We start from the raw sequence: 15,244 nt of genomic DNA, 5'->3' as shown, positions 1-15,244 counted from the left end.
ACTGTCATAGAGCTCTCACACTTTGGTTGCCCCTATCCACCCCAAGTCTATCAGCACATGCTGCGATTTTGGTTTCGTAACTGAATATAGACTGGAATAGGGCATCCGGAACATTCGACAATCGCTGGGCAATGGACCAATGCTGTAGTGGAGCTTCCCATTGACAGCGGATCAGACCCAGTCCTCGATATATCCTGAAGGTGAAGTGCCAACAACGTTTGCTAACATATTCTTCCCCTCCTAATTCCATATTGGTATGAAGCAATTTCTCGTTCTACATAAAGATGTTAGTTGAAGAGGATATTTAAAAGTATAAATATTTAGAAGCAATTTGATGCAATGTTAATTTTCACATTTTAATCTATCTTCTTTTTTGTCAAGGTTAAAAACCATATACATATATAGTGAAACAAGTCAGTTTTTATTTCATACCATTTTCAAAACAATATGTGTTTTTACGTCTTATTTCTGAATGTTGGTTTGTGAATGAATTTTGTATCTGTTATTTGTGAATTACAAATGTAGGATTTTTTTTTTAAATATTCATAGCTCATCTATGGGTTTTTATTAATTTATCTTATACTTTCAGGCCAAGAATTTAATTGCTCGCTATAATGAAGAAAATGTGCATGTTGATTTTAACGAAGTATATGAAAACTACATTGATGCAGCCAACACTTTTCCTTCTGAGAAAAATTTTTTTTATCTTGCTCAGTGTTTATATAATGTTCATTTATCAGAAACTCAACCTGATTCTAAATCAGCTAAAAGGTATTGATGTTCATTATTTAATTTTGGCTCATAACGTAAGTTTGATGCATTTTCAGTTTTTGGAATTTTGTAGTTTTATAAACAAGATTTTGATCCTTTGGCAGTAATGTAATATGTTATCAATAATAATTAATCTGGATTGTTTCATGCCTCATTTTTATATTGTTTATTTCTTGAATTAAATAAAAACTGAATAACATAATTTTTGGCATTTGATATTATTTTGTTTCATATGAGCACTGCACAGATGGTTATAAAATTCTGTAGTATCTATAGGACAGGTACAGGTAACTGTATAGTAATTACTATCTGTTCGTGGTTTGCATAAACAGGAGTTTCAGTTTGAGAGTTTGCTAACTCAACCTATATTGATGATAGCTTAAGTCTAGAGCATGTGCTCCCAAGCTGCCTTCAGCCTAGAGCCCACCCTGACTGCTTCTCTATGCCCTAAGGGCCAACGCCAGCTTATAATACCAAAAACACAATTTTCATTGTTTATTTTATCTATTTCTCTATGTAAATTATGTATAAGTCTTATGAGAGATATTAATTAGAGTGAAGGATTTCTATAGTTTTTTCACAAAAATTCAATCTAAGAAAAATTGTTTTGGAAAAAGTCCTTATTGATTTTAACTTTAAAAGTATGGCTCAGTATATATTTATTATTTATATTTTTCAGAGATAATCAAGTAAATGCAGTTTTATATTTTGGTCAGTCATTGAATTACGGTTGCAAGTATATTTATAAAAGCATGTTCTGTATGATTAGCCTATGGCTAGATTTTGGCATGCGCTTACATGAACAAAAACAAATTATGAAGAGTGGGCCAAAAGACTTTGTGAATTCTCTAGAATCTACCATGGATGAATTCAATGAAGTAATGGGTATGTTGTTTTTAATGTATTTAAGTTATTTTTTACATAGTTCATAAGTATCTTAATTGCTGTGAAATCCCAATAACACTGGGCTGGCTGTACAGTAACGCATAGATCATCCAAAATGTTAATTATTCCCAACAAGAAGATCAAATAGAAAGAAATTCACTAAATTTATGAACATAAACTAATAATCATGAAATTATACCATCAAGCTAAAAAAAAAAAAAAAAAGTACACAAGTGATAGAAAAATAACTGTTAAAAGATTTTTTTCCCTACACCGCAGAATCATGGCTCTTCCGCTATAAGGGTTTGGATTTGAAGGGTTGTCCTTCCATCCCTCCGAAATGCTTGAGGCCATCCAAAAGATACAGGAAGATATTGACAGTATTAACGCATGGGCTTGTAACAATGATTTGAAGCTGAATGCCAAAAAAACGAAGGGCATTCTTATCGGTTCCAAGCGCCTCCTTCATATCCTCCCTTACTGTCCTCTACTTTTCCTTAACAATCAACCGATTCACTTCTATCCTACAATAAAAAACCTTGGTGTCACTTTTGATCAACACCTCTCTTGGAATAGCCATATTTCCCAAATCACACGCAAATCCATAACTGTACTCAAACAATTCCTAAAATTCCATAATTCCATTCCTCAGAACACTCGTCAGCTCCTAGTATCCTCTCTTGTCTTCCCCCACTTCGACTATGGATCCTTGGTGTACGGAGGGCTATCTGCAGGACTAGAGTTGAGACTGAAGAGACTCATGAATTGTTTTGTAAGATTTATCTTTGGGTTCCCTAGGCACTCTCAAGTCTCCCGCTGGTATTCCGAGTTGAAGTGGCTCTACCCAACCTCCCGAAGGCAATACCTCCTTGGTGTTTTTCTATTCCAAGTTCTTAACATTAACTCATTAAACACCAGATCCCATCCGAATGATTTATATATGCCCTCCTATAGAACCTCCTTCTTTAGCAAATCCTTCGTCATACGTGCAACCTCCCTCTGGAATTCTCTTCCCATCTCCATTCGCCAGTCCTCATCCATTCTCTCCTTTAAACACCTATTCCTTCATTTATTGAATAACCAAACCTCCACATCTTTGTAATCAAATAAATAGGCAGTTATTGATTAACATTATAAACAGTAGTAAAGCCAATATACCAATGTAATTTCATTCTACTATCTGAAAATTTGTAAACGCTCGCCAGATAAAAATCTCACTATATGAACCTTGTAATTATTCTTAGGGGACATATGTCCCAGAATAAAGTTATTTTTTCATTTCATTTCATATAAGGGTTCTGGCAGCCCAATAAAGTGTTGCAAACTTGGTTCACTTAGTCTCATCTTCACTGAAACCCCTCCTTATGTCATTGAGGTGAGGGCAGTCGTAAAGGTGATTGGATGTCATCTCTACCACAAAGCAAAACGAGCACCGAGGATTATCTCTTTCTCTGATTCTGTGAAGATGACGCACCCACATAATCGTGACCAGTTATAGCTCTAAAAGCGGCAACCAATACTTGGTGGGGAAGGTCAGGTGGTATGCGATAAACCCGATGAGGGTAGCCCACTGCTTTCCTTCTGGAGATTCCTGATAGATTAGTTGGAGCTTATGTCTCAAGGACGCATTGTTGAAACTTTCAAAAGATAACAAATATTATTTATTTGCCTTTTACCTACATATGTAACATTATCCTCATATGAAAATTGGTCTTAGTAGTTTTGTATATCGCTTTTAAAGTAATTCATGCTACACTATAAACTGGTTTGAGCATCTGCTTGGGTATCATAATCATTACTTAGAGTCTTGATTATTCTTAATTTTTTAGGCCTGAGTATTTTTGTGAATTATGTAATCAATTTCATGTAAGAAAAATGTGTTTTTTAAAATGGAAATGTTGGACTTAAGCAAGTTCTACAAAGCTGGGTTGTATGTTAAGACAGGTTGATATTCAATCATCTCCAGGTTCAAACAGCCTTTTTTATTTATTTTTAACTGAACTGATCACAAATAACTGTTTCATATGATAGTATTGAAGACAATAATTCTGCTTCATCAATTTTTTTTTTGTGAATTAATTTTAATTTCATTTGACTGGATTTTTTTACAGTAATAAACACTAAGTATGCTATCAAATAAAATAAAAAATAAATAAATAGAATGTATACAGTGTAACATGTTAAAACTATATCAAAATAGGTCTCACATTCAGTGTACATGTATTTAAAAAAAAAAAAAAAAGCTATAACAGCAAAATTACAATTAAATCTTTCCAGAAATTGAAATAATTAATGATGCTGTTTAGGTAAGGAAAAAAATGTATTTTGTTTATGTATGGTATATAATTATTAATTATATTTTAAACAAATCTTCAATCCCTTTTCACATGATTTAAACTAAAATGACAAAAACATTTTTAGTGGATTAAAACAAATCATCAGGTTGGAAGTATAAGTGATTAAGTGACATTTTTGTTAATTTTGGGGTTTTTTCTAATATTACTTGTACCTAAACCAATTCTATACTTCAGAAGTGACAAAATTTTCAAATCATCAATTTGTTAATTATTGATTATTTCACAATTTTGTCAATACTGAAGTTCATAGATTTGGTTCAGACACGTAAATATCAGAAAATGCCACTTGATTACTTTTATTTGTAACACAATAAAACTGGGGAAAAAAAAAAAAAGAATAAATTTCTTATATAAAACTTCCATCTGTATTTTGCATTGGTCGATTTGCCGATTGGCCAATTATTTGCCACAACAATACAACAGGTGGTGGCCTAAGTACAGTGGCCAGTCGACTTGTGTTGGTATAGTTGATCAGTCACTTTGTACAGAGTAATCACCAGACCTTGCTGCGTGAATTATCGGAGCGCCGCTTCGATTTGTGGGCCCACCAACGTGGATTAAGAACATCGTCTCCGACCTTTCAGAACGGTCTTCAGACCCCAACCCATCGGAGTTCATCAATTCGTAAAAAAAAATTACAATCAGCAATTTATAAATTTTGTTTGGTTTTTAATTGTAATTTTGCTTAAATTAAAGGACCTTTTTATTTTTATTTTGGAAGGTTTTTCTTTTTTTTTTTAATTTAATTTATGTATTTTGTTTGTATATTACTTTAACAAATAAATGTTTTGATCCGAGCCAGCGTTTCTTTTGTTCTTTAGTTAAGCTTTCCTACAAAGAGATAGAGTCGATTTGAGGTGGCTTAACATATCCGTAAAAATAAATGTTTTTATTAAAATATCCAATTATATTTGTGCATTTATTCATAATTATATTAAAAAATATTACAAGGATTGATGATATTTAAATCTTCCAAACCGGAAATAAAGTTTCATTACTACTTAAAGAAAGTATGCCAACCAAATATTCAATTGCCTGGAAATCAGGTAATTAAGCATGGTATTACATCAGTTGATAACTTTTATTCCAAAATTAAAATATATGTACAAATTTACTTTAAGTGATGTTAATTGTGTTATCTTTGTTATTACTTTTCAGAAAAAAATTTCAATATGCTTCCAAAGTATGTGTTTATGGCTGTTTTTTCCCAACTCATATCTCGAATTAGCCATCCTGAAAATAAAGGAAAAGCATTGCTGCACAAAATGGTTTCCAATTTAGCTATAGCATTTCCTCAGCAAGCTTTTTGGATGATGGCTTCTTTTTGGAAGGTAAGAAGTTGTAAACACAAAATATTTTATTTATGCATTTTTTATCATTTACCATTACCTTTTAATTTTAAGTCCTTATATGTCAGATTATTATTTTTTTTTAATCTTAGGTATTCTTACATTACATTATATATCTATATTAGTATTCTAATTTTCCAAAATTTATTTTCAGCCCGGGAAAACATTTCTCAATTTTTTATTTCTATTAACAATGAGGGATGATTAGTTGTTTTACTTAAAGTTACTTTAGAGGAAGTGTTTTTTGAAAATTCGTCATTTAAGCTCTGTCAGACTATTTCGTTGAGGAGAAGACCGACCTCATATTAAAGAACATTTACTTGTACATTGATATAATAAGTTTACTAAAAATAATTTTCAGTTTATGACAAAATGGCAAAAAAAAAAGAGTAAAATTAATGATATAAAGTGGTACTTCCTGTGAGTCAATTTTATCAAAAAAGTTACTGTATCACTCCTGGCACGTACCTACGAGTTTGTTTTTAAAAAAAAATGTTAAAATGAAAAATGAAACAGCCATTAAGTAACTAAAGTTGAGTAAAAATTAATAAATGTAATTGTGTAAAAAAGCTTTGATGGGAATTCAAGAAGGAATAAAGAAAAGATAGTAACATTAATCAATGAAAAGATAAGACCTCAAAAGTGTTCATTTCTTAGTATATTTGTATCTATATTAGTTTAGTGACTACAAAAATACTATATTAAGGCAATAAGCTGGCACAGCCAAGACTGAAGCTGGTCTGCAAAAACTCGCAATAGATAGAAACTCAGTTTTTGGAAGCACTTATTAAAACATTATCTGTGAAGTCTATCTTGAATATGGATGTGTTGACACCTTCCCCCTTTTTTTTTTTTTTTTTTTTTATTTTGAGCCAGTTGTAAAATTTTTCGAAGCATTAGAGAAAATCTCTTACAGCTAGCTCTCCCGGGTTAATAAAATGTTGAATGAATTATTATATCCTCAACTTTATACACCCTTCTACTTTTGCCTTATATTTGTTGTAGATGTCAGATGCAGACCATAAAAAATGTAAAGAAGATTTAATAAAATTAATAAAGACTGAAAAACCAGATCTTCTGACATACCATGCAAATTTTATTGAACTAATTGATGTTATTATCAATATTTGTAACAAAAAAGTACCTGCTGAGGTGTGTATACATTAAAAATAATTTTTATTATGAAAACTCCATTTGTTTCTACTAATAGACTTTTAATTATTCTAGAGATCTTTCCTCCCTTTAAAATCTATTTCTCAGAAGATAAAACTAATTATTGGGAAAAATAGCATAATGATACCTTCTCAAAAATTCAGAACAATATGTCTTCCTAATAGTAAACATTTTGAAGGTGATGTAGGGATTTTCACACATAAAGCTTTTCCTTTGTAAGTTTTTTTTTTTCAACTACAATTATTTTAAGTTCCATTTTTAAACATTAAATAATGTAAGAGGTTTATAAAATAAGTCAATATCAATTATCTTCTAAGTTTAATTATTTTCTTTTTCCTTTTTTATTGTTCTCTTTCCTATAAAGGAAGTATCATTAGATGAATAATTTTCCATTTTTTTGGTAGAAATTTATTGGTTTTTTGAATGCTTTAAAAACTTCTTCAATTTTGTTTTTAGTGATTTTATAAATGTGCATATATATATATATATATATATAATCCTTTTTTATATTAATCTATTGTTATTTTCCTTTCCAGAGACCTTGTTTACTTTGCTGACGTTGAGAATTCTGTTCAATTGTTGAATTCTCTACAAAGACCAAAAAAATTAACATTTATTGGATCTGATGGGTTAAAGTACCCATTTATGTGTAAACCTATGGTAAATACAAAATTTCATAATGGATTTTTCACTTTTATATATTTATGATCTAAAGATATAATATTACTGATGATAATTTATTTGTTTATAATAAATATAAAAATTTATGATAATGTTTTACTCGTACTAAATTTTGCAAATTATTTTATTTCCCTATTGATTTGAATGCATTAAACCAATGGTATTTCAAGCTAATAATTTTCAGTGATATATATATATATATGAAATAATTATGTGTCTGAATTTGGAAACAAAAAATACTCTTAATCTTGAGCTAACTTTCTATTAAAAATGGAGAGTTTATAAAATATATCACCCTTTCATATCTTATTTACTAGCGGTAAAGATAATATCTGTTTACACTTTTTTGTTCAAAATATAATAATCTGATTTATTTCAGGATGATTTACATCTTGATGCAAGAATGATGGAATTTAGTTCAGTTATTAATATGTATTTAAAGAGGCTTCCTCCTTCATGTGATAGGAATCTTCACATAAGAACATATGTAAGATATGAATTTACTATTTGTTAATGAATCTTTGTTTTCAATGATATCATAGTATGGATCCATAATGCTATATTGTAGTAATGAATGGTGTGGATTGATGTCCAGCTGTGACAGATAATTTATTTACTCTTTATATCAGATGTGGATCGTTTTTGGTGTCAGAGCTAACTTATACAGTACCTGAATCTTTACGAGTTGGGGGAAGATAAGCATGATTGGTGACCGCATCATCTACTATCATAACTATTTGGTTATCCTCATTATAGTTATTCATAAACTTGGCCCTAAGCTTCTTGGTTTCATACACAGCATTGTTATTTGAATTGGGGCAAATGAGTCTGTTGGCAACCACATAAACCACACACAAAAAAAAAAATTATAGCGATTCATTTTAACCTCGCCATAGTCCAGTAATCGATGATATGAACTCTTACATAGCCGTTGGATTTTTTAATAACAGAAATTTTTCATACGAATAAATGGCAAAATAAAAGAAAAAGTCAATTTCTAGTAAATATTATTTAATACATCATAATCTATATAATTAGTTTTTAACAAAATCATAATGAATGTATAAGTCACTAAAATCATCAGTGAAGCTGTTCATACCTTTTTATCTAGCTAAGCTGTTTTTAAGGGGTTTTTATAGCTTTCTAGTTACATATTTTCTCCTTGCATATGATTTATTTCTAGAAGCTAATCCTTTAATACGTGTGCTGGCCCAGATACTCCAACTAATCTTATATTATAATGTAATTTTTATTTTTTAAGTAAAATTATTAGCCTTATTCAGTCTTTGATTATTTTTTTTATATTTTTAGAGTGTTGTGCCAATTACTCATGAATGTGGCCTCATTGAGTGGTTACCAAACCTTTGTGGATACAGAACTATTTTGATGGTTACATACAAGAAAAGAGGTTACAAAATGTCTCATGCCGAGATAAAAACTAAACTAGGTATATTATATTAGTTATTCTTTTCATTATACTAGTTGTTCTACCACCACATCTAGAGATGAAGTTTGTATTACTAACATCAGTATATAACAGTTCAAATATATTTTAACCTGACCCTTTATTATAAGGAAAATGCAGTAGAATCTGATCTTTGGTAATAAAAAAAAAAAACGGTATTAGAGTTTATTCTTTAGAATAAAAAAAGAACTAAGTTTACAACACATTAGTTATAGAATAATATGAAGTTTATTTATGAAAATTCTTGGTTATTTATTTTTCAGATGAATGTAATTCTGTAGAATCTAAGATAGAGCTTTTTAATAAGGAGTTATTTCCGGCACATCCTCCTGTACTAGATAAATGGTTTTTTTTACAGTTTTCAAGCCCAGACTCATGGTAACTAACTTTAGCAATAACATGTTGATATATTTCATTTCTGTCATGCTTGGTTTTACAACTTCAGTTATATTCAATCAAGTATATTTATTTGAAAATATTATATAAATATTTTCTGATATTTTATTTTTATTAAACCAGTGTTTAATAAAATAAAATTTCCCTTATAAGAGACTACATATTATATTATGTTGACTATTGTAGTTATATTTTTGTATTGAATAAATGTTTTGTTATTAAATTCTTGAAATTTGTAGACACGCATATTTGTTTGTGTGGACAATGTTTAAGACCAAACACAAAAGCATGCGCACTCACACATTTATTTTTAAAATATATTTTTTTCTTTCTTGACTCCCCTTGTATAGTCAACGTTATTTAGTCAATACTGAGTATTGTCAATATGTTGACCTTCTGAGGGGTTGTTATAATGACACATCTGATAATTTCAATAATAATAATTTTACCACTGTTAATAATTGGCTGTTTAATTATATTGTGTAAATATTTCTATATATTGATTTTTTTTTTTTAATGAGGTCTTATAATAATTATTTTTTTCTTGTTCCATGTTATCTTCAAGGTATGTTGCCAGATTAGCTTTTATAAGAACTGCTGCTGTAATGTCAGTTGTTGGTTATGCAGTTGGATTAGGTGATAGACACGGTGAAAATATATTGATTGATACAACAAATGGAGACCTTGTCCATGTTGATTTTAACTGTTTGTTTAACAAAGTAAGGAAGTTTTTAATCTTCAATAGTGTGTTGTACTGTTAAAAAAAAATATTCCTACACTTAGTTCTTCAGGCAAATATATGTTTAATAATTCATTGTTCAAAAATTAACTGATTATTATGATAAAAACAATATTCCGCAGTAATTTTTATGATTATAGGAAATTAGAAATCTATACAACCTAATTAACAACAAAGTTTGTAAATTGATTGTGCAAGAAATTATTTTTATAGTAACAGTTGTAATTATAAATTTTTAGTTTATAGATCACCTTATATTTTTCACTTAATAAAAGTTATTTATTGAAATAAAACACAAAATAAGTCAAATGCTCAAAATAGAAAGAAAATTCCTCCATAATGAATCTTAAATCAAAATAATTTGAAATTCTTTGTGGAAAGTTTTTCAAGGATTAAGTCACCAATATACTAAACAAAATATTGTTGATCTCACTCCACTGTACAATATTTAATTAAAGCTTTGAATACATAGCAGTGGATTTTAAAAAGCACACAAGAAGAAAACCTCCAGTCACAAGTTATGAATCACATAGAATTGTTTGAGAAGAACCAGCAAATTCCTAAATAACTCCTTGTGAACTTGTAGTACACATTACATCACATTGCAGTTAACTATTTAACTTGCAGTTAACTCACATTACCTTAATAAATACATATTACACCTGAAATTGCAAGAAATCAACTTAATGAAGTTGGATACATAGGATAATCACTTAATTGCACTTAACTAGTTAACTATTTAATTTGCAGTTAACTCACATTACCTTAATAAATACATATTACACCTGAAATTGCAAGAAATCAACTTAATGAAGTTGGATACATAGGATAATCAGATTAAAGATACGTTTTTCCTGAAAAACTAAGTTTATGAATAATTTATCTACAATAACACATGCATATGCAATATAGTTGTCTATTCTAATTGTATTTTTATGTATTTAAAGCTTATTCATTAATTTATAATGTTTAGGCTCAAACGTTCAGTTGTCCTGAGAAAGTTCCATTTCGATTAACTCAAAATATGGTAAAAGCTATGGGATCAACTGGTATAGAAGGTCATTTTGTGAAGTCTTGTGAAATCACCACTTGGGTTATGAGAATCCATTCTGATCAACTGATGTGTGTACTCAAACCATTTCTATATGATCCAAGACTTCAGAAAAAAACAACAGAACGTGAAAAGGTATTTAATTTTTAACTGTATTAATTTCGTATTTATTATTTCATCATTACATTTTTACTGTTCCATGGTCACTAATTTTTAGATAATTTTATTCAATCTTATATTGGAAGCTCCTTTTAATCCTTCTTATTCATATTATTGAGATAGACTTTAGTTGTAAAAGCTAAAAATGTAATTTAAAACAAAACCAATTACATAACTCACTTTCTATAACTTGTTTTGTACTGAACTGATCAAATTTCATCCAATAAAAGTTTGAAGTCCTAATGTTAGTAGTATTTTTGTATATCAAACCTATAATTGGTTTTAAACTTCATATTTTCTTTAACTAAAATTCATTTTACAGTAAAGCTGACTTACTTACACTAGTAAACAAAAAATTAACATTTTCTACTATAGCTGATAAGTAATTGTTATAATATAACATAGATTTCTTATTATGTATCATTGTATATATAAGTTTTTTATTAATTATATCAGAAATTTTAGTCAAATTTTACTTTATTGTGGTTATAAATTACTAATTAATACTAATTATTATAAGTAATTAGTACTTATATATTATTGTGAACATTTATGGGATACACATACTTTTTCTATTTACAACAGATTGGTTCTTTTCTTGCATTCAGTCTGTTTTTAGTTCAATAATAATTACAAAAATAAAATATATAGGCACATTTATTGCTGTATACTTACCAGTTTGTTCATTTTGCTATTTTTTAATGCTTGACTACTAAGTTTCAAAACCAATCTTGGAATTAATTCTAGATTCACTGACTAAATAACTCAATATCACTAGATCACTATTATGTTAAGACTTGATTTAAATCTCAATGAAAAACAGAACTTCAATTGTCACTGCATGACTAGCACTCTAACTGGCTTTTGGAGTACATTTACAGTTCTATCAGCTTACAAGCTTTTAAGGAGCCTGTACTCAGGATTTTATACTTTCTATTGCTCAATTATTGTAATTTATACATTTTTATCATCATTTTCTTATTAAAAAATTTTCTTAAAATAATTTTTAAATGATTCTAGAATTAATTATTTCCAATTATTTTAATAATTTGACAAATAACAGTACCTTTATACTGGCTTTGATAATTTATTTTGGTGCATTCTTACCAATAAGTTTTTAAAACCATTGTTATGCCTAGACCAAAATCTTTGAATCCAAACTCTAGATATTTCTTCTCCTGAAGATTGCGTAGTACTACAACGAATAAGTTTCAAGAAATTATTCACTCTAGTGAGCAAGATTGGACCAGAGACAGAAATATTACAGCTTATTTGGATTTTAATTCATTTCCATCTCACCATTTTCATGAAGGCAGCATCAAATTTGAAATTTCTCCTCCACAGCTTAAGTTTTTTTATTTTACATAATGCATCTCTTGTAGGAAACAACAAAATTAAACTCCAAACACCTCACTGGATGAAAATGAATCCCATCTCCCTTCAGAATATGGGTTTAAAGTAAAAGAAGTATTAATTCTTAGACAAAGGGTGATTTGCAAGACTTTTCCTATGGATTCCTGGGTTGTAGTTGCTAAAACCAATCTTCTATAGTCTGAAGGATCATCAAAATGAGTCTTTTTAGTCAATCAGTTGTTATAACCATCATTGCTATATCCATTAATAAATATATTGGAAAGACTCTGAAAATCCTGAGTCCGGAAATATTCGACACAATAACTGATATGTCATTATATCCGAGGTTATTATAAACGATATTCAGTGTATGTATAAGTGATTTTTCTCTATTATATAGAAAAGTTTATTAAATCTTTTGATAATGTATAAAAAATGATCTTTGACTGTTTTTTTGAATATTTTGGTTGTGTTTGTCGAAGTTTGGTTATTCTGAATAAAACATACTTTTTATCTTCTTGTATTAATTTTTGTTTTTTTTCATTTGTACATTTATTTTTTGACCCCTATTGTTTGTCATTACCAAAAATATAAGCAATCGGAAACTGAAAAGTTCTGAACTATTAAGTTCAGAGTCACAAGGGTACTTAGTACAACTATGTTGATGGTTTCTTTTCTGTTATTGATAGTGAAGCTCTATGACTTACAATATTAGTTGAAATGCTGAATATAAAATAATAAATATAAACTTGATGAATTGTAATTATTCACTGTTTTTGGTTTATCACCATCAAGTTTTTTGGTTATAAGATTCCTTTCATATATATATTTGTATTTATTTTTTTCAGACTAAATATGAGATCGGTGTTGTTCAGAAAAAATTATCTGGAGCTGTTATCACTCTAGAAAAGAAGACAAAGGGCCTATCAGTTGAGGGACAAGTAAGATCACTTGTTTCTGAAGCTACTGATATCCGTAACTTGTGCCAAATGTTTCATGGATGGGCAGCATATTTGTAGAAGAGGCTGGTACTGTTTTTGCATTCAATTGTTCCTTTGATAGAATTTTTTTAAAAAATCAACGTTAATGTCACAATTTTTGGCAAAAAATAAATTAGAAATATTTTTTAAAAACTTATTGAAGTCTATTGTGTACTTTGATCAACAATTTATTAATTACCACTAAATGTTTTTACAATTTAGGGAACCAAAATATTTGTCACTTATTTCTTTAAAATTGTTATGTAGCTAATGTCAAGCTATCACTTAATGGCTGTGATTATAGGTTTCTTTTTTTTGTATTGTTTTTTTGCTTTACCAATTCACGTTGTACCTTAAAGAAATATTATGTGATGACTACCTTAGTGTGTTATATTAAAAAATAATTCATGTAATATATGTTTGTAATTTTTTTAGAATTAATTATAAATAAACTTATTTTGGAATTAAAATATTTTATTTTTTTACTTCAATATAGTTACACTTAATGAAGGTGTAATATGAGTTTTTAAAATTGATTATATATGTTAATCATTAATAAACCTAAGTTTAAAAAAATGATTAACATAAATAAAGATATTAATTACAAACATTATAATTAAGTTATTATTAATGATCTCTATCAGCCTTTAGTCTGTCTAATGGCATTTACTTGTAAAGTATTTGCTAAATTTGTTTTAGTTATATTATTTACTATCTCTATTCCATCATTAATGTGTCCGTTGCTAGTAATAAATTACCAACAAAAACCCCACCAGTTCTAAAAATAAAGTGTGAGACTTACGCACAATAAAAGTGAAACTTCTTTGGCTATGTATTCACTTGAGCTAATGGCCCAAATGATAATCCCTGAATATGAGGGGCGAGAATGGGGGGAGGGGGCCAACATCTCTGCTCCACATGAGCATTTAGCCGCATTTAAAACATCCTCAGTCTGTTTTGGGAATCGTGCTTGTCTGATTTGAAATGAAATGAAAAAATAACTTTATTCTGGGACATATGTCCCCTAAGAATAATTACATGGTTCATATAGTGAGATTTTTATCTGGCGAGCGTTTACAAATTTTTAGATAGTAGAATGAAATTACATTGGTATATTGGCTTTACTACTGTTTATAATGTTAATCAATACCTGCCTATTTATTTGATTACAAAGATGTGGAGGTTTGGTTATTCAATAAATGAAGGAATAGGTGTTGTTTAAAGGAGAGAATGGATGAGGACTGGCGAATGGAGATGGGAAGAGAATTCCAGAGGGAGGTTGCATGTATGACGAAGGATTTGCTAAAGAAGGAGGTTCTATAGGAGGGCATATATAAATCATTCGGATGGGATCTGGTGTTTAATGAGTGGATGGATGAACGAAGAGTGAGGAGATCTATGATATAGGTAGGTTTTTTGATGTTAAGAACTTGGAATAGAAAAACACCAAGGAGGTATTGCCTTCAACCACTTCAACTCGGAATACCAGCGGGAGACTTGAGAGTGCCTAGGGAACCCAAAGATAAATCTTACAAAACAATTCATGAGTCTCTTCAGTCTCAACTCTAGTCCTGCAGATAGCCCTCCATACACTAAGGATCCGTAGTCAAAGTGGGGGAAGACGAGTGAGGATACTAGGAGCTGACGAGTGTTCTGAGGAATGAAATTACAGAAATTTAGGAATTGTTTGAGTACAGTTATGGTTTTGTGAAATATGGTTATTCTAGGAGAGGTGTTGATTAAAGGAGACACCAAGGTTTTTTATTGTAGGATACAAGTGAATCGGTTGGTTGTTAAGGAAAAGTAGAGGACAGTAAGGGAGGGTATGAAGGAGGTGCTTGGAACTGATAAGAATGGCCTTCGTTTTTTTGGCATTCAGCTTCAA

The 15,244-nt window shown here is 29.4% G+C and overlaps 1 protein-coding gene across 2 annotated transcripts in view; it reads left to right on the top strand.

The window, feature by feature from the left end:
* mei-41 (meiotic 41) overlaps positions 1-13,741 on the top strand; it is a 74,972-nt gene extending 61,231 nt beyond the window's left edge. For both annotated transcript variants that reach the window (XM_014426968.3, XM_014426966.3), the window contains 12 exons: positions 590-771; positions 1,451-1,656; positions 5,172-5,344; positions 6,368-6,514; positions 6,590-6,750; positions 7,072-7,195; positions 7,596-7,703; positions 8,528-8,663; positions 8,945-9,059; positions 9,643-9,796; positions 10,790-11,002; positions 13,228-13,741. In XM_014426968.3, coding sequence (XP_014282454.1) covers positions 590-771; positions 1,451-1,656; positions 5,172-5,344; positions 6,368-6,514; positions 6,590-6,750; positions 7,072-7,195; positions 7,596-7,703; positions 8,528-8,663; positions 8,945-9,059; positions 9,643-9,796; positions 10,790-11,002; positions 13,228-13,398 — 1,890 coding nt within the window. In that variant the 3' untranslated portion in view covers positions 13,399-13,741. The remainder of the gene's footprint in view (positions 1-589; positions 772-1,450; positions 1,657-5,171; positions 5,345-6,367; positions 6,515-6,589; positions 6,751-7,071; positions 7,196-7,595; positions 7,704-8,527; positions 8,664-8,944; positions 9,060-9,642; positions 9,797-10,789; positions 11,003-13,227) is intronic.
* The last annotated feature ends 1,503 nt before the right edge of the window (positions 13,742-15,244 follow it).

Source organism: Halyomorpha halys, unplaced genomic scaffold, assembly GCF_000696795.3.
Source record: "Halyomorpha halys isolate HHAL.00 unplaced genomic scaffold, Hhal_1.1 Scaffold605.1, whole genome shotgun sequence".
In the NCBI taxonomy this organism is placed as follows: domain Eukaryota; kingdom Metazoa; phylum Arthropoda; class Insecta; order Hemiptera; family Pentatomidae; genus Halyomorpha; species Halyomorpha halys.
This window is presented reverse-complemented; position numbering and strand designations above follow the sequence as displayed.